The sequence below is a fragment of the Malaclemys terrapin genome, chromosome 1, assembly GCF_027887155.1.
Source record: "Malaclemys terrapin pileata isolate rMalTer1 chromosome 1, rMalTer1.hap1, whole genome shotgun sequence".
NCBI lineage: Eukaryota > Metazoa > Chordata > Testudines > Emydidae > Malaclemys > Malaclemys terrapin.
The window spans coordinates 139,983,750-140,003,848 of record NC_071505.1 but is presented as its reverse complement, the minus strand read 5'-3'; the positions used below and the strand labels follow the sequence as shown (position 1 = coordinate 140,003,848).

At 44.2% G+C, this 20,099-nt stretch overlaps 1 protein-coding gene across 2 annotated transcripts; it reads left to right on the top strand.

Annotated features, from left to right (window-relative positions):
* The first annotated feature begins 1,765 nt into the window (after positions 1-1,765).
* LOC128830521 (C-type lectin domain family 5 member A-like) lies at positions 1,766-13,573 on the top strand. 2 transcript variants are annotated; one of them, XM_054016372.1, is made up of 6 exons: positions 1,766-2,185; positions 3,590-3,687; positions 8,724-8,792; positions 8,914-9,050; positions 9,908-10,017; positions 11,249-13,573. In XM_054016372.1, exons 2-6 carry the CDS (start codon positions 3,609-3,611, stop codon positions 11,361-11,363), a joined length of 510 nt encoding a protein of 169 aa, XP_053872347.1. In that variant the 5' UTR covers positions 1,766-2,185; positions 3,590-3,608; the 3' UTR covers positions 11,364-13,573. The 2 variants fall into 2 exon arrangements, with proteins under 2 accessions (XP_053872347.1, XP_053872346.1); XM_054016371.1 differs by having other exon boundaries at positions 1,766-2,190.
* The last annotated feature ends 6,526 nt before the right edge of the window (positions 13,574-20,099 follow it).

Here is a 20,099-nt window from a genome sequence, read left to right as displayed (position 1 = left end):
GCCATCTGAGACAAGAGACTTCATAAACTTCATCACAAGACTCCCATGGAAAGAACTTTTCTCTAGAGCTAGTGGGAAATGGAATTTCCATTCCATGAGAAATAATTACAAGATTGTATTTATTTATCCTGTATATACTTGAAGACTGAATAAATTGGACCCCATGTGGGAAAATATTTTAATTTCCTTTGGACTGTTTTGAGTTTGTTTTGGGAGCCCTGAAGAAAGGGAAAGCAGAGGCAGGCTTGCAGAGCAACCTCTGGCCATGAAGGGGTGCTCTGGCGGCGGCCAACCCCGCTAAAAGTCCCATTGCCATTTTTTGTGTTTTACAATTACATTTTCCTATTTTTAAAGATGTTTTTCTTGCTTCTGTTGCTGGGTGAAAGAATCACACAAATAAGAAACAGTGAAACTGACAGTAAACAAAGAGTGGTGAAATGCACACAGTAAAGAAACTTTGGAGTGAAGGAAGGAAAAAACGTTAATCTCTTTCAGTTATAGCAGCATTACTTTATAGAATAGAAACAATAATAGGTGAAAAAATCAGAATTGTGCATTTTGATTTGATTGTATGGTTATGGTTTGTTAAAAATCTATGTAAAATTTCAGATTTACACATTTTCTTACAGAAGCTTCTAACTAAGTCATCTAATTTTTCAAAGTGCTGAGCACCCAGCAGCTCCAGCTGGCCAAAATGGGTATGTCTCAGTGCTGAATGTGTGCCAGGACTTGCCAGGGCAGATTCTAGGCTTGGCAGTTCATAGCCTGGCACCTCTGGGCTTGCCACATCAGTTATGAAAGTAAAACAATTGCTTGGGCCCCAGCACTTTTCATTACAAATTAAGCACTTGAGTAGTATGTCTACACTGCAATTAAAAGCCCATGGCTGGTCTGTGCCAGCTGACTCAGGCTGGCAGGTCTTGGTTTAAGGGATTGTTTAATTGCTGTGTAGCTGTTTGGGCTCAGGCTGGAGCCAAGGCTCTAGGACCCTGAAAAACTCCCAATTAACTTTATTCATTTGTCCTCTGTGAGTTGTCCCTTTACCATTAAAGTCTGTTAGGTTCATTTTTGAGTAATTCATTGTGATTTTTGTTTGACTATTGGCAACAGCAAAATGTATAAACTCTTATTGTCCCCTGTAGAACATGAGGGTTAACAGATTGATTACTACAAGCTGTGGCTTCTTAAAACATAAGATGAAGGAAGAGCCAGGGGTTAGAGCACTAGTCAGAGACCTGAATTCAATTCCCTTCTCTGTCACAGGCTTCCTGTGTAAACTGAGGCAAGTCACTTAGGCTCAGATCCACAAAGGTATTTAGGCCTCTAACTTTCATTGATTTCAATGGAAGTTAGCAGCCTAAATAACTTTGTGGATCTGGGCATTATCTTTGCTGCACCTTAGTTCCCCATCTGTAAAATGGGGATAAAGGCACTTCCCTACCTCACATGGGTGTTATGAGAATAAATCTATTACTGATTGTGAGGTGCTCAGGTACTACAGTGATGGGGTATATACGTATCTTTGCTAGAGCAACACACAAAGTGGCAGTGCCCTTCCACTCAGCTCTCATTAGTTCCAGAGGTCCCTCATGCCCTCCTTCCAAAGAGCAGTTTAAAAGAGGAACTTGGGGAACTTCCCTATAGACAAACAGCAGATAAGGTAAACACTTACTTATGCTAATCATGTGGCTGCTGATCTGGAAAAGTTTTCAGCATCATTTTAAGTGTCCCATTAAACCTCTCAAGCAGCCCTTTAGGCTGGAAGTGACAGGGAATGACCAGAAATGTTGAACTCCACATTTCTCTCTTAGGTGGGCAGACATCAAGTATTGTGCTCTCTTCTCCTTGATTAAGCCACTCGAGGAATGAAACCATCATTGTGTTGTCTCAGCTCTTTAGCTGTTGTGGAGGCATGATGTGTTTCCTAACTGCAAGCTGTTTAGAAGAGCACCCATCCTGTGAAATGATACAAAAGAGGAAGCCTTTATGGACACTGATTCTCTTCTGAGAGAGAGAGAGAGAGAAGCACATACACAAAAGGAACCACAGCATGATCGCCAAGGAAGCCAAGAAATATAAAAAATTGTGACCAAGACCCAAAGGACAAATACTGTTAATTCCTTTCCACAGCATCTATTCCAGACCAAGAGATACAATGGAAAAAGATTTTTGAACCATCCTCTCGGTGTGGTGAGCTCTTTCTGAGAAATACTTCTGTTCTATTTTATTTGTGTAGCTTGCTTCCTGTAATTCTCCTGCCTTTTATGACTATAATGGTTTCTTGGGATTGCAAAGATTTCAGTGGGTTGGAATAAGCAAGATTCACAGTCTCCTATTTAATTTTGAGAGACTCCAATTGTTGTTTCTAATTGAGGAGCATGGAGGGGATATATAGAACTGGGCATAGGATACAAGATTATAATGACCCGGGAGATGTGACTGCTCAGAATGGTGTGTGCTGCTTTCTTCATGGGGCTGGAATGATGCAGAGTAAGGCAACGGACTGGCACTTTCTACAACAGGCTGATTTACAAAAGAAAGTTTTGTTTTTTAAAATGAAATATTCCCCATCAAATATCATCTCCTTTTATCTTTATATAGATGTTGTCTGCTTTTGCAAACTGCCCTGGGAGGATTCAGTCAATGAAAGTTAGGGGCCTAAATACCAATGTGGATCTGAGCCTAAGTGACTTGCCTCAGTTTACACAGGAAGCCTGTGACAGAGAAGGGAATTGAACTCAGGTCTCTGACTAGTGCTCTAACCCCTGGCTCTAGAGATCTCCATTCGAATGTCAACTGATACCATCTATTAATTTACCACAGTATGTCAAGTAACAGAGGGGTAGCCGTGTTAGTCTGAATCTATAAAAAGCAAAAGAGGGTCCTGTGGCACCTTTAAGACTAACAGAAGTATTGGAGCATAAGCTTTCGTGGGTGAATGCCCACTTAATCAGACACAAGACTGTCTTGCGTCTGATGAAGTGGGCATTCACCCACGAAAGCTTATGCTCCAATACTTCTGTTAGTCTTAAAGGTGCCACAGGACCCTCTGTTGCATAGTATGTCAGTTATTGCAGTTATTTCCAATTCTAAGTCCACCACCATTGTTGGCAAATGTTGGTTTTATAATGGTGACTGAAATTACTGTATGAGGTAATCGTTTTCATAGAATCTAAATTCATCCATCTTGGGGAGACTTGATTTCAGTTGTGATCCATTCTATTATTGCATACTACTTTTGCAATGCAGCTATACCTGCAGGTGCTTCCTACCTAATAATCAGTTGAATGTTAGAATCTTCTTCCAAGGACAGTAGTTTGTTAAACCAGACAGCAGATACACAGATAGCTTTAGTCCAACTGGAAGAAGGAATGAAGGGACTAATTGAAAATAAAACAAACTAGTACTTTACTAGTACAAACTTTACTAGTAAATGATCATAGCCATTCTATTTCATGACAAGCTGCCATAGATCCCTGTGTGCTCAGATATCATGGAGATGAGTGAAGACTAAAAACTTCATGCAGATCCCAGGAGACAATGGAGAACACTTACAAAGTGGTGAATGGTGTCATTTTAAACTTTTCAGGGCTAAAATTCAGAATAACATGAACTGGCAGCTAGTGATTCCTGGGTTGATCATCTTGGCCATTAAACTCGTAGGAATGTCCCTGTTCATTGTATATTGTGAGTATCAAACAGTATTTGTTATTTCTCAAGTGGAATTTACATTCTCTGGGATCTTTGTAATTAAATCTCAATGCCTCAGGCAAGGCCCATGTAAATCCCACAGAGTGGCATTCAACGAGATTATCCATACCACTGTTACTATCTTTGTCATCTCCAGGGTGGACAACTGTGCATTGGATTATGCTTGAAAACAACTCAAATCCTTCAGCTAGTGCAGAACTTGGTTACCTGTCTAAATGACAGACTGATGTGAACATATAATACCTGTGTTCTGTACCATACACTGGTTTCCCTTCCCCGCCCAGCTGCAATTCAAGTGGCCAGGGACTTCGCTATCTTGGATATCTCTTCTTCCCGTATACCTTTAAATGCTCTTGTTGACTATCTCCATGGTTGAACTCTAGTTGGGGAGGGATGTGGCATTTTAATGGAAGGCTCTGAGTCCTAGTACTAGTACTCTCTACCATTGCTCATATTCTTCAATTTTTAACACAGTGCAATACACATCTGGCCAATTTGTCTTTTTAGCCTGCAAATGGGTTTTGCCAATAGTGTGAAGATGAAAGAGAGTCAGTTGCTATATGGTGCTTGTAACCATATTTTGCAATTGGTATTGATTATTTACATTTTTATACCTACCTGGAGAGATTCCCAGACAAAACACTTTGGTAAAATGGAGTGAAAGCCAAGAAAAAAATCCATAACTTAAGGAAAACATGTAAGATAACATCATGGCTCTCAAAACCTAAACATCTAAGAGCCAGGAAATTCAAGATAATATTAAACTTTAAAAATTGTTTGAAAGTATAGGAACTGACCATTAAGATCTCCTGAGCAACCTTAACTCTGCCCCTCTTATCCCCACCTAGCTCAGCCACCATTCCAGTGACAATTATATTCAACAATAGAGGGCAAATTGAAGGTTTTGATATTGGTATTGCATAGGGCATAGAGGCCACATCAGGGATCAGGGCCCATTGCGCTAGCTATGTCAAATATACAGCAAAAAAAAAAGATGCTTCCCGTAAGAGTTAGTAACCTAAGTATAAGACAAGAGCTATCAGGGTGGCTACAACAAATAGATGGGGAGGGGGAGCACAAGGCAACAGTGAGATGTCTATGACCATGTGAGCTGCACCGAGGTCCATACAGTGGCTTTTGTGTAAATTGGCATATTAACTGAGGTGCAACCTGGCTGCTGTATGTATTTGTATTTCATAATAACTAAATCCTGTCTTATAGTAAAAGGAAGAAGTTTGCTGGAAGGTGTAACTTCCTACCTCAGAGAAGAGAGAAACATCAACTTCATTGCTTACACAACTCATACACAAAACACACCCTGACCTATACAGAGAAGATCACAGTTTACCAATAATATATCCATATAATGATGGTAGAAGTGTGAGGGCTGCCCTCTTGGATGACACATTGGGACTGAACCAGGGATTTCCATTATTAAAAGCACAAGCTGCTCCAGCTTGAGCTAAAAAGTCAACTTCCTGTAGCTGGTGGTTGTAACACTCACATCCTCTATGGATTAGTCCACGGGGTTCCTGTAACACACACTGACCAGTGGATTACAAAAGTGCTTCCCAATATTGTCTGATATGTGTGTTATACATCTCTCTCTCGCTCTCGCTCTCCCTCTCTCTCTCTCTCTATATATATATTCCCTTTCCTTGAAAAGGGATGAGCATGCTTTGCACACACATGCTTCTTGGTCTCTGTTCCCCTTAGGTATCCAGGGACTGATCAGAATATAAAAAAGCAGCAACTGTATGGATTGGCTTTGGATACAGGGGATCTGTTTGTCATGTGTATTTCCCCCATTTGTATTTATTCTACAAAAAGTCTCTCTATGATATTACTTCCCTATAGGCCAAATTGACAAATTACACCCCCACCAACTCCACTGAGACACAGCTAATGCATAAATGGAAAGAAAAGGGAGTGGTTGGCTCAGAAGTGACTAATCTGCCAGGCACATATTCACTTTGTTGCACAACACTGCCACAGCCAGTTTCCTATTTTACTATGAACTGACAATTTCCTAAGGGGTCCATAGCTACCAAAGGAAATGACTTATGTATGTCTACAGCAAGTGGGAGAGAAAGAAAGGACTGGAGTTTGCAAGCATCTCCATCTAAACCAGTGGAGATGCCCAGTGAATGGCCATCAATTTGTCTGCTGATGAACAGGTTCCACTGCCAATGGGAATCCAGTTGTATGACATGTTTAGAGAACTATAATTATCCCCAAATCTACATGCATCCCCAAGTATGGACTAGGTCTGCCCTTTCCCCAAAGCCATTCATGGTTGCTTCCATGATTGTGATGTGAAGTTCATGCTTTGTGGAAACTATAGCATGTGAGACAGGAGCTGAGCCACACATCTTGTAACAGAAGAGCATGATAGCTGGGCAGTCAGCCTTAACGAGTGCCTTTGTCTGTGCCTGCCCTTTTTCTTAATTTTACTATTTGTGCCTCTCATTGTGCTGAGTTTGCACCTGAACCCATGATTGTTTTGGCTGTACATGTGCCTGCATCACTTCCCATGCTCATAACTCCACCTAAACTTGTTATGTGTGTCTCTGCTCAGATGTGGATTGGCGTCTATCAAGGTCTATTGTCAGCTTAAGTGTTTCTTGACTGGGCACTTACTGAGAATAGTCTTTTCTCAAGAAGCTGACCAAATGCTTCACTGAGGCTACTTAAAATCAAACAAGTACACAGCCAATATTCATAACTTCGAACACAAAAATGATACATGCATACAAATAGAATGAATACATGCAGAAGAACATAACCTTTGCAAAGATATGTTACATGGCATATGTGGAATAAAACATATTCCAGTTATGTCGTATTTACTCATTTACTCATAAGCATATTTCTATAAAGCATTATGGGGTGCAATGTCACACTCATCTCCTACAACTTCTTTCTTTCTGGCCTTCCTGATCCCCATCACAATCCACCTCCAGACTAGTGCATCTAGACCACTGCTGATAAAATCTTTTTCCTCACCAACCATGCAGACCATGTCCCTCCTTTCTCTGAATTCTTCCACTTTTCGTCCTCTTACCTTCCATAGCAAAGACATGCTTCTCGTCCTCCTCTTCTAGGCCCTGCACAGCTATGCCCTCATTGTCTACCATTCTTCCCCTTGCTCCCTTTGATCCATCGAAGAATCCAACCTCACCGCTAACATCATCTTCTCCCTGGCTTTTCTTTGTGCCCTCCACCCAGGCTGGCCCAGGATACTTAGGATGCTGAACATGTCCTGATCAGTTTGGTAAATGGTCTGTCTTTTTGCTTGTCTGGATATAACTTTTAATATGGCCGTGTTCAGCCAAGACAAAACTGACCATTTACCAGACAGGGGATGAGGTTAGAGAGGTCTGTGTAAGGGAAGACACAGGCTAGGGATGGTCTCCAGACATGGGGCAGTTTTTTACTGGAAAGAAGGCATAGTATTTTGGCTACCCATGCTTGGGGAGCATTCCCTGTCCCAGAATGCCAGCACCTGCATTGCAATCAGTAGTCCCTTTCATGGTTGCTTGGTCCAGGCCAGGACTTAAGGTGACCTTGCTCAGCCCAGACTGTGTCAGCCAGTCAACCGGAAGCAACAGAGCCACAAACTCTATCTGAGTCCCAGCAGCTCCAACAAATAAACTCCTTTATATTCATTACAGCTAATCCCTGTCTCTTCTCTGCAGTGGAGGACACTACAGCACAGTCACCTACCCTCTTGTCTTTCAAATCGTTCCTCAAAACTCACTTCTTCCCTGAAGAACACTAGCCCACATCAGTAAAACGCTCTCATCTACCCCATAATGAACAAATAAACAAAAACCCACCAAGACAGAACCTTCCTGTGGATCTCCCAGTGTCTGTGTTGTGCTGCCCATCTGTTTAGGTCACAAGATTCCCAGGACAAGAACAGTCTCTCCTGACATGTCTCATAGGGCAGTGTTTTTCAAAGTTTGGGGCACGACCCAGTACTGGGTCGCGGCACGTTAGGCACTGGGTCACTCTGGTCAGCATTGCCAACTGGGACTTTAAAAGGCCTGTCAGCAGTGCTGCCCAGCTAAGGCAGGCTAGTCCCTACCTGTTCTGACACCGCGCTGAGCCCCAGAAGTGGCCAGCAGGTGGTCCGGCTTCTAGGAAGGGGGCCACAGGGCTCCACGCGCTGCCCCCACCCCAAGCACCAGCTCTGCATGCCCATTGGCTAGGAACCAGCCAATGGGAGCTCGGGGGGGCGGTGCCTGTGGGCAACAGCCGCGCAGAGCCACTTGCATACCTCTGCCTAGGAGCCAGACCTGCTGCTGGCCACTTTCAGGGCGCAGCGTGGTCTGCGATGCCAGGACAGGCAGGAATCCTGCCTCTGCACCCCAGCTGCGCTGCTGACTGGGAGCTGCCGGAGGTAAGTCTTCGCCCCAACCCCGTGCCCCAATCCCCTGCCCCAGCCCTGATCCCTTCCTCCAAACCCAGAATCCTTTCCTGCACCTCACACCCCTCATCCCCAGCCTCACCCCAGAGCTTGCACCTCCATCCCTGAACCCCTCCCATACCCTAATCCCCTGCCCCAGCCCTGAGTTCCCCCCAAACCTGAAGCCCTTCCTGCACCCCAAGCCCCTCATCCCCAGCCCCACCCCAGAGCCTGCACCCCCAGCCCAGAGCCCTGACCCTCTCCTGCACCCCAACCCTTGGCTCCAGCCCAGAGCCCCCTCCCATACCCTGAAATCCTCATTCCTGGCCCCACCCTGCAGCCCTCACCCCCGCACCTCAACTTTTTGCCCCAGCCCTGAGCTCCTCCCACACTCCAAACCCCTCATCCCCAGCTACCTTGGGTCACGGGCATCAACAATTTTCTTCAACTGGGTCCCAAGGAAAAAAGTTTGAAAACCACTGTCATAGGGCGTCTGGCACTTAATAAATCAAGAAGAGCAAATGCTGCCCAAGCATTTATTGCCAAGTATGTTTTTATAGCATTAAAGATATCAGAGACTAAAAGCTAGATTTGTGTTCAGTTTCACAGATCTTCTCCACTGATGACTCAACAGAGAACTCTTGGTCTTCAACTAGCGGTGGAAGAACAGGTAAGATCAGTGCACTGAGAGTTTGATGTTTGCTGTAAAATGTGATTGGGAGAGAAGAGTTCTTTTCCTTCCAATTAATTGTTGGTATTTCCCTCTTTCTTTGTGTGTGCCCCTCCTACAGACTGCCCGATACGGTGGACTTTTCAAAGAGGAAAATGCTACTTCTTTTCTGTTCAGGAAAAGACTTGGAATGCCAGTCAAAGAGCATGTTCTGAAGCAAACTCTAATTTAGTGATCATCAACAGCAAAGAGGAACTGGTGAGAGCTATTGTAGAAAGAGCATATAATCCTGTGGAAAATGAACCATGGACTCTGCTTCAAAGAACTTCCCAGCCTGTCTTCTCAGTCTCTGAGTCCCCCATGCAAGTTTCCTATCTGCAGTCTTCCAAGTTCTCCCCTTCCCTCCTTAGCTACACCCTACATTAGTACCAACACAGGGACTTGGCTGTCTTTGTGCAGGCCCAGATTCATTGCCTGCTTCTCTGCTAGCTAATTAAAGACACCTACTCCAGGATTTATGATGCACCACAATGCACAGTGTGCTAGCATGACTAAGTGACTTTAATAAGCATGCAGAGAGGCAGGGCCCAGCAATACAACAGCCAGGCCCCCTGTGTCCAAGGTAAGAAGAGGATGGCAACATCACCAGATGTCAAAGAACTTGGCAGGGAACTGGAGTGGGGAGAGACTGGGGAGAGGCATAAAGCCACAGGAGGGCATACTGAAATGTGGCCAGATATCCCACCATGGCAATATGCCGTAATAGGTACCTTCCATTTCATAGGCTCCTGTTATGAGACATTGGCAAATCTGTTAGACATAAAGCCCTGTGAGAGTGTTGTCCTACAGAGAGTCTCCGATGCGGGATGGGATAGGCTTTGTGCTGGGTTTGCAGCAGGCTGCTGGGGATCTCTTGGTCAAGTTTGGTTTGTCTAGACTAGGAAAACAGTTTTTGGCTAGGTCGGGATTAGCTAGCTAACCCCAATCTTTTTTCCTAATCTGGACAAACCCAAGCAAATCACCCCTACTGGCACCCCAAATGGATGCTAATGCTATTGAATTGTCTCTGGCCACAGGTAAGAATTCTCAGAACTCACTGTACGCTTCCTTTGCAGGAGTTTCTCCATAATAACACAAAAGCTGAAGATTACTTCATTGGATTGTCAGTCAGAGGCACTGAAGGTGGATGGAAATGGATTGACAACACAGAGGTTAACACAGACATGTACGTTTATTCCTTATTATACTCCAAGTGTCAATTATTTCCTCTGATGTATCTGCCACAGGTGTTTTGTGGAGAAAGGGAACAGAACACAGGCTAGGATTTTCCTATGCCTACAACAGGGAAGAGTAACACAGGCAGAATCGATGCTAAGGTTAAAAAGCTACTCCTGGGAGTATTCTGCACCAAAAAATTAAAAATTCTATGAACAATATTTTAAAATTCTGCAAATTTTGTCAAAATAACACTGTATAATCGTGCCAGTTTTAATTATTTTGGTAATTTATTCCAAAATACCTGTCAGCAAGTATGTCTGTTACAATACAGACACACACAAAAATTCCCCCAGGAGCAGAGTTAAAGAAACCCCTATGACAACCCAATTCCTGTTTCTCTGCCCCCTTCCTCCATCTCTGAGTCCAACCCAGGGGCCAGACACCCACAACCCCTCTCCCACAGAGCCCAGCCGCGGGGCTTCCCCCAGCCAATACACCTGAACCCCTTCCCCCCCAGAACTCAGCCATGGGTTCCCTCCATTCCAGATACCCACACAACCTTTCCCTCCAGAACCCAGCCAAGGGGTCCCCCCTTCCAGATACCCACACCTCCTCTCCCCAAGAGCCCACCCGAAAGGCCCTCACTTACCCAGGTGCCCACATGCCCTCCTCCCCCAGAGGCCAGCCTCTCCACCAGCCACAACTCCAGCCCTGGCCCCGACTGTGTCCCTGCTCCCAGCCACCGCCACAACCACAGCTCTGGCCCCGACTGTGGCCCTGCTCCTGGCCCTGGCCATGGCACCAGCTGCAGCTCTGGTTCAGGCCCCACTCCTGGCCACAGCTCTGGCCATGGCCCTGGCCCTGACTCCCAGGGAGTGTGGACAGATTTTTCCATTACCTGGGCAGGAAGGGAGGGGGGGCAGAAAAAAATTGGGTACCGCTGGTCTAGAGAGTGAGACTCTCCCAGGCTATTCTATAGAACTGGATAAAGAACTTACTGTATTTGTGTGTGCATCAGAGGGAAAGTTGGATAGTAAACTGAGGAGTGTGTGCCTGTGAGAAATGTGGGGATTGAAGGAGGTGTCAATATGAAGTGGCTTCCATCACTCATCAGGAACCTTCTGACTAGAAGGTGAAACATCCTTAGTCTGTCCTGGGGGTTATTGCATAAACTTTGGATAATTCAGAATAATAGGAATGAATACCCTGATTCTCATTTCTTTCTCATCTCCACACAGATTTATGATAGGTTTGAATAGTGACACCTCTGATTGTGCTGTAATCGGATTAACTGTCGTGGGTACTATATCTTGTTCTGTACCAAACCGCTGGATCTGTGAAAAGAAAGCATAACAGCTCCCTTGGACAGAGGAAGACTCTGGGGCTGGCACACACAGGCTAACTGAAACTTGGGTGGCACTCTTTAGTGATCAGAGCAAGTCACTCGGAGTCAGGAGACAGGTTTTCTTCTATACTGTATTGGCTGAAAGGCCTTGGGATAGTTACTTTGTCTTTTTGTGCCTCAGTTTTCCCATCTGTAGAAAAAGAATAATAGTATCCACTTTTGTAAAGTATATTCTTGAGCTCCTCAGATGACATGCACTATGGTGGTGCCATGTACTGATGTTAATGCCCATATAATGCTGTATTCACACAAACTTCAGTAAATCACTTCCATATAAACTTGCATAGAGGCTAATTCTCTCTCTTACACACACATGCAGCCAGGGACAAACTTACCACTGACATAAGCAGGTGCAATTCTATTGACTTCATAATAAAATGCAGAGAATCCTTGAATTAAAATAAGCATGACAGATAAAAAGTGGAGGCTGAAGAAGACAAAAGTGGTATTGGAAATGACAATGGTTAAAAACACTGTTATGTAGCAAGGTGTGGGGGCAGAGCAAGACCTGTGCACTTGGAAGACCTTGTTCAAACCAAGGACATTAGAATCCTTGGAACTGTTGAGAACAACACAATTTTTCTGGAGGCCCCTGTTAAAAGCAATATAGCAGCTCAGCTATATTTAGCACTTTGGTAGAACTTTATAGACCTGATTCTCTGCTCACTTTCACAGGAATAACTTCATTAATGTCTATGGAGTTACACCAGTTCAAAATCAACCTGGCACCAGGAGTAAAATCTTGACCCCACTGGAATCAATAGCAAAACTCTCACTGATTTCAACAGGGTGAGGATTTCACCCCTAATCGTGTGAGAAATGCACAAACATTAGCTAATTAAAGAGAACACAGTTTCCTGTAGGTTGAACACTGTTGTTACTGACCACCACAATGAAACACATGAAATGTACACTACAAAGGGAAGTACAATGCTTGACACACTTCCTGTGATGTGTAAAACGGAAGCAGCGGCTGTGGTGAGGAGCTAAGGCACGGATTGTTAACGTTTCTGGACTTAAGCCTGGTGATGCAACAGGGAAGTCAATGGATATTGTAAAAAAGATATGCAGTGTTGTTATAGCCGTGTCAGTCTCAGGCTATTAGAGAGACAATGTGGGTGAGGTAATATCTTCTTTTATTGGACCAACTTCTGTTGGTGAGCGAGACAAGCTTTTGTGCTTAAATAGAGCTCTTCCGCAGATAACCTGAAGAAGAGCTCTGTTTAAGCTTGAAATCTTATATATCTCACCAACAGAAGTTGGTCCAGTAAAAGACATTACCTCATTGTAAAGACGAGTTTCTTTGACAGAGCATTTCCATCTCAGTCTATTGCAGGCAAAACTGAAAAAATTATCCTGAAATAAACCACCTTGTTTTGGGGGTAAATTCAGCAATGCAACTGCTGGAGATTATCACTGAGGAGACTGTGAGGTGAAGGCTCCCAATCCATACTTTTGGAGAAATAAACCATACTTATATTCAAGACTACCTTAAAAAGCTACCCTCTCTTTTAAGGGATGACATCAAAGTATTCCTCAGTTGTACTAAGTACAGCTCAGCTCCACTTCTATTAAAAGACCCCCTCAATTAAGCAACCAAATGTCAGTCCCTTCGGTGGTTACTTAAGACAGGTTTCACTATATATTTCATATACCCAGATTCTTGGTCCAATTTGTGCTGAAGACAGAGCTCTTACTGGGTTCATCACCACTATATTGACCCATTATCCTGAAGGATTGCTAATTGAAATTTGCTATTTGCCTTTTATTGTAATGTAAGTATAAGGTTACCAATAAGAGTGCTGTTGTCTTGTTATGCTTTTAGATTATTTGATTTATACTGTATCTTCAATTGTATCTAATCTAATCCATTCTATTTATATCACATGCATAGCCACAGTATGTAACCATCTATTGTCATCTACAAATAGTAGATGGATTTTCTGCAGTATTCTGAAATTTCCAGTCTCCTCTGTTTCCCCTTTTTTATTGTGATCCCACATGTGTTAGTGAGGCTGAAGCTTTATATATTACCGCAAATACTAAATAACATGTCACTATGAATTTCTGTATATGCATACATATATGAAGCTTAATACTGAAGAAACCACAATCAATGACTGTGTATGAAAAAGATGACTTTTGTGAATTTACAATATTAAAAACAAAGTTTATTTTTAAAATGCTGTGTTCATGAGCATGTCTTCCTGTCATCCAGTCTGAATGCTTCATCTGGCAGTGTTGCCTGGGACTTTCCTCTGAAAATGGTTTTTAGGTGCAGCAGTTCAAGAGGCAATACCAGAGAAAGTGATGCCTTTTTCTGCTCTGGGAATTAGCTTACCCAATAATGGAGAAGATTTACTAAGCAGCTACTCCCAATGTGTACATACTCACCACATTATCAAATCCAAAACTCAATCTGGGAGTCTTGTGAGATCTTCAAGCAGCAGATCTCAGGTGAGCCTAGGCAGTGTCTTTCCCCAAAGTCAACCTTCCTGTGACCTAAAGGTATGCTCTGTATCCTACTCCTAATTCATTAAATCAGTCATCCCACATGAATTTATGTTGGGTTGAAAACAGGGACCTGGAAATGAGAGTCTTCCTATCCCATTCTACCATTCTCTTGTGCTAGGGCTGTTCACCTGTGCTAGCATTCTCTTGTGCTAGGCAGACCTGTTCACCCCTAGTTAGGAATGTGTCACCAAGGTAAGGCACCCTCACCTCTGGGGAGTTAGCAAGCATGCTCTAAACTGTTATGGCCAATGGTTAAGGTTTTTTTTTTTCTCCCTTGAAGGCACAGATACATGTGTTTAACCTTTTAACACAACTTTTTGTCTGGAAATGTCCTTTGTTTTGGGGGACTGATTTTTAAGAGCAGTTCAGTGACACCAGGGTGCACATGAATGACTTTGGAGAAGCTCTGCCCTGACCCATCTGCCTCTTGGAAGCTCTGTCCTGGACATTTCTATTTTTGTCCTGTTAAAGGTTACAACAAACAAAATGAATGCCACCCCTAATTCCATCTCAATTCCACTTTCTAAGCCACACCCACTGTTGCTGGGCTGGAGTCCTCATTTGAAGGCAATACAGCCAGGGATGTTTGCAGTGCAGTGCTGTGCTTCTGCAAAATGCAGAGGGCACCTAATAATCCCACATAGGGTTTACATTTGCAGAACACTGAGGGCCAAATTCTGATATCCTTACATAGCATTAGTAGTACCTTGCTCCTTAAACAGTCCCACTGATCTTAGTGGCTACTCACAGAATAAGGTTCAAGCTACCCGGAGTGAATGGGGGCACAATCTACCTGTTAAGGCTGTATCCCCACTTTGAACTTTAGGGTACAATGTGGGGCCTGCATGAAGACTTTTAAGCTTAACTACCAGCTTAGCTTTGGTTCGCTGCCACCATTTTAAGCTAATTCCCTTCCCTGGGAAGCCTTGAGAAACCTTTCACCCATTTCCTGGTGAATACAGATCCAAACCCCTTGGATCTAAAAACAAGGAGAAATTAACCATTTCCCTCCTCCCACCAACTTTTGGTGAATACAGATCCAACCCCCTTGGATTTAAAAACAAGGAAAAAATAATTAGGTTCTTAAAAAGAAGGCTTTTAATTAAAGAAAAAGGTAAACATTATTTTTGTAAAATTAGTATGGAAAATAAATTTACAGGGTAATTAAACTTAAAGTGCTCAGAGGACTTCTCTCTAGTCTTAGGTTTAAAGTACAGCAAACAAAGATAAACACTCTAGTAAAAGGTACATTTACAAGTTGAGAAAACAAAGGAAAACTAACACGCCTTGCCTGGCTATTTACTTACAAGTTTGAAATAGGAGAGACTTGTTTAGAAAGATGTGGAGAACCTGGATTGATGTCTGGTCCCTCTCAGTCCCAAGAGCGAACGAAAAAAACAAACAAAGAGCACAAACAAAAGCCTTACCCCCCACCCCCAAGATTTGAAAGTATCTTGTCCCCTTATTGGTCCTTTGGGTTAGATGCCAGCCAGGTACCTGAGCTTCTTAACCCTTTACAGGGAAAAGGATTTTGGAGTCTTTGGCCAGGAGGGATTTTATAGTACTGTACACAGGACAGCTGTTACACCCTTTTTTTTATCATTATGACACGCCCCCCAAATTACAGATAGTGTTGGACATTTGGTTTCACACTGGCTGTGATTTTTTTCTGGAGCTTTAGGAGAAAACAGAGTTAATAAGACACATGTACCTTTAGATATACTACTGAGGATATAAAAACTGACAATATGTTTTACATTTTAAAAACAATTTTTAACCAGTTAACTTTGGGAAACTTTTTTGGGAGAGTGCATTAGCCACTTTGTTAGAAGCTTCCGAAATGTGTTGTATTTTAAAATTAAAATTTTGGAGAGCTAAACTTTACTGAAGAAGTTTTTTGTTATTTTCCTTGGCGGTATGAAGCCACTGTAGCGCAGCATGGTTTGTTTGTAATTGGAAACGCCGTTTCCAAACATATGGATGTAGCTTTTTTAGCGCGTACACAATGGCGTAGCATTTTTTTTTTGCTGATTGACCAGTGGCTTTTCCTTTTAGACAGTTTTTTGCTAAGAAACACGACAGGATGGAATTTTTGATTCGGTTCTTTCTGCATTAAAACTGCTTCCATGCCTTGCTTGGACGCATTTGTGGTTACTAGGAATAGTTTGTTAAAGTTTGGGGCCCTTAGCACAGGGTTAAAGATGAGTGTTGCCTTAAGCTGGTTAAAGGCCTTTTGACACTTATCAGTTTACTGAACTGCATTTGACTGGGTTTTTTTTGTTAGGTTTGTTAGCAGGGCGGCAATTTGGCTGTAGGGGGGTACAAATTGCCTATAATATTCAGCCAAGCCTAAGAAGGATTGGACCTGTTTTTTAGACTTTGGAATCGGCCACTTTTGGATACCATCCACTTTGGCCTGTAGGGGATTTATAGTTTTTCAACCCACCTGGTGCCCCAGGTAAGTTACTTTGTTTTGGCCTATTTGACACTTTTTAACCTTAACGGTTAGTTTTGCCTGCCGGACGCACTTGAAGACTTTTTCCAGGTGTTCTAGGTGCTTTGTCCATGAATCAGAAAAAATGGCCACATCATTGAGGTAGGCAACTGCAGATTTTCCCAATTCCACTAGGAGACCATCTACAAGTTTTTGGAAGGTGGCGGGTGCATTTTGCAACCCGAAAGGGAGTACATTGAATTCATACACCCCTGCCTGGGTGACGAAGGCTGACCTTTTCTTAGCGGGTTTATTTAGTGGTACTTGCCAGTACCCCTTGGTTAAGTTTAAAGTAGAGATGAATTGGGCATGTCCCAATTTTTTCAATAGCTTATCTGTGCGTGGCATTGGATAGTTGTCAGGACGAGTTACAGCATTTAGCTTACGGTAGTTTACGCAAAAGCGTATTTCCCCATTTGGTTTGGGAACTAGAACCACTGGAGATGCCCATGCACTATTAGAGGGGTGGATTATACCCATCTGTAGCATGTCCTGGATCTCCCTTTGTATAGCAGATTGGGCATGAGGTGACTCCCGGTAGGGTGGGGTTCTAATGGGGTGAGCATTAACTTTGTCAATAGAGTGGTATGCCCGTTCGGTCCGTCCTGGAGTGGCTGAGAAAATTGGTGCAAAGCTGCACAGCAAGGTGCACAGCTGCTTGATTTGCTGTCACTGCAGACGTTCAAGGGTCGTGGAGAGGTTCACCTCTTCCACGCCACCATTCCTTTTTTCTTTGTAGTAGACACCTTTAGGCCACTCCGCATTATTTGTTTTTTGGGCTGTAAACTGGCAAACGTTTAATTCTTTGGAATAAAAGGGCTTAAGAGAATTAACATGGTATACCTTAGGCTTTATGTTGGAGGTGGGGGAGGCTATGAGATAGTTAACAGCTCCTAGGCGCTCCTGGACCATGAATGGTCCTTCCCACAACGCTTTTATTTTATGGGCCTGGAGCACCTTTAAGACCATGACTTGGTCTCCTACTTTGAAGGACCGTTCTTTGGAATGTTTATTATACCAGGCCTTTTGCTTTTCCTGAGCATTCTTTAGGTTTTCTTTAGCAAGGGCTAAAGAGTGTCAGAGGGTGCTTTGTAGGTTGCTTACAAAGTCTAGAATGTTAGTTCCTGGAGAAGGCGTAAACCCCTCCCATTGCTGCTTCACCAACTGTAATGGCCCCTTAACCTCGCGGCCATACACAAGTTTAAATGGTGAAAACCCTAAACTGGGATGTGGTACAGCCCTGTAGGCAAAAAGCAACTGCTGCAACACGAGGTCCCAATCATTGGAGTGTTCATTTGCGAATTTACGTATTATGGCCCCCAAAGTTTCATTAAACCTCTCCACCAGGCCATTGGTTTTATGGTGGTAAGGGGTGGCAACCAAGTGATTCACCCCATGAGCTTTCCCCAGGTTTTTTATGGTCCCTGCCAGGAAATTAGTTCCCGAATTTGTAAGGATGTTGGAGGGCCAACCTACCCTGGCAAAAATGTCTGTTAATGCTTGGCACACACTTTTAGCCCTGGTGTTGCTTAAGGATACTGCTTCCGGCCATTGGGTAGCAAAATTCATGAAAGTCAGTACATACTGCTTTCCTCTGGGTGTTTTCTTTGGGAAAGGACCCAGAATATTCACAGCTACATGCTGAAATGGGACCTCAATTATGGGTAGTGGCTGGAGAGGGGCTTTAACCTGGTCTTGGGGCTTTCCCACTCGTTGGCACACCTCACAAGACCAGACATAATTAGCAACGTTCTTGCCCATTCCCTCCCACTGGAAGGACTTCCCCAACCGGTCTTTGGTTCTGTTCACCCCAGAACGGCCACTGGGATGATCATGGGCTAAGCTCAAGAGCTTTACCTGATACTTAGTGGGAACTACCAACTGTTTTTGAGGATGCCAGTCTTCCTGCCCACCAGAAAGAGTCTCCTTGTATAAAAGTTCTTGTTCTACAACAAACCAGGATCAGTTAGAAGAGCTGAGAGGCGGTGGGGTGCTCCGCGCCGCCACCCAAGCTTTTTGAAAGCTGTCATCTGCTTTTTGCTCGGTCTGGAACTGTTCCCTTGATGCTGGAGACCTCAGTTCCTCCTTGGACTGTAGACTGGGGCTTGGTCCCTCTGGAAGCGATGCAGGTGCTGGGGCTGTTTCCATTGACTGTGAACCGCTGTCCGCTGGTGCACTATGTGGTATCTCAGGCTCTGGCTGAGCCTCTTGGGTAGGGTTATCTGCTGCTTCTGCCAGTTCAGGCTCGCTGGTGCCCTCTGGCGTTGAAGTTGTAGACAGGTTTGCAAGCGCTGGACTCAGGGCTGGCAATGGTTCTGGTGCTGGTTGCGTTGCCAGTTCTGGTTCTGGGACTGGCTTTGGCTGGGTCTCTGGGATTGGATCCACTACGGCTGTTGCAGTCGTTGGCAGGGGATCCGGTTTCACCACCTTTGTTTGGGTCTTTGGTAACACAGACGGGGCCCTGGTGGATGGCTTAGGAACAGGGATGGGGGTGAAAGCTTGCTTAGCCTGGCTGCGGGTGACTATTCCCACCCTCTTGGCTAGCTTCACATGGTTGGCCCAGTTTTCCCCCAGCAGCATGGGAATGGGATAATTGTTATAGACTGCAAAAGTTCACATTTCTGACCAGCCTTTGTACTGGACATGCAACGTGGCTGTAGGCAAGGTTACAGACTGTGACACGAAGGGTTGAATTGTCACTGGAGCCTCCGGGTTGATGAGTTTGGGGTCCACTAGGGATTGGTGGATAGTTGACACTTGTGCCCCAGTGTCCCTCCAAGCGATAACCTTCTTTCCGCCCACTCTCAAGGTTTCCCTTCGCTTCGAGGGTATGGGAGAGGCATCTGGGTCTGGGGATCTTTGGTGTGATTGTGGTGTAATGAACTGTAATTGGTTGGGGTTCTTGGGGCAGTGAGCCTTTATATGTCCCAGTTTATTACATTTAAAACATCGCTCTGCTAAGGTATCACCGGGGCGATGTTGGTTGGTGGAGACTGGTGTGGTGGGGTGAGAAGGCGCCTGGGGTTTCCCTTGGGATGTGGGTGGGGCCTTGGGTTGTCCCCGGTGGTAAGGTTTTGTTTCGGCTTGCCCCTTCTGATATTTGCTCCAACTGCTACTAGCTTTTTTTTTTGTTTGTTACTTTTACCCATTTGGCTTCAATCTCCCCCGCCTCGGTTACAGTTTTGGGCTTCCCATCTAGAATGTACCTTTCTATTTTCTCAGGAAAACCCTTCAAAAACTGCTTCATTTGCATTAGGAAGGGCAACTTTTCCGTAGATTTAACATTTGCTCCTGATATCCAGGCATCCCAATTTTTTCCAAAGTGGTAGGCATGTTGGGTAAATGACACATCGGGTTTCCACCTTAGGGCTTTGAACCGCTGACGGGCATGCTCAGGTGTTAGCCCCATTCTGATTCTGGCCTTGTTTTTAAAAAGTTTATAACTGGTCATGTGTTTTTTAAGCATTTTAGCCTCCACCTCTGCTAAGGGTCCACTGAGCTGCGGCCTCAGCTCTACCATGTACTGGTCTGGAGTGATGCTGTATTCAAGGCAGGCCCTTTTAAAATTTTCTAAGAAGGCCTCAGTATCATCGCCTGCCTTGTAGGTGGGGAATTTTCTGGGATGGGAAGTGGTACCTGGAGAGGAGTTGTTAGGATGGGCTGGTGCATCCTGCCT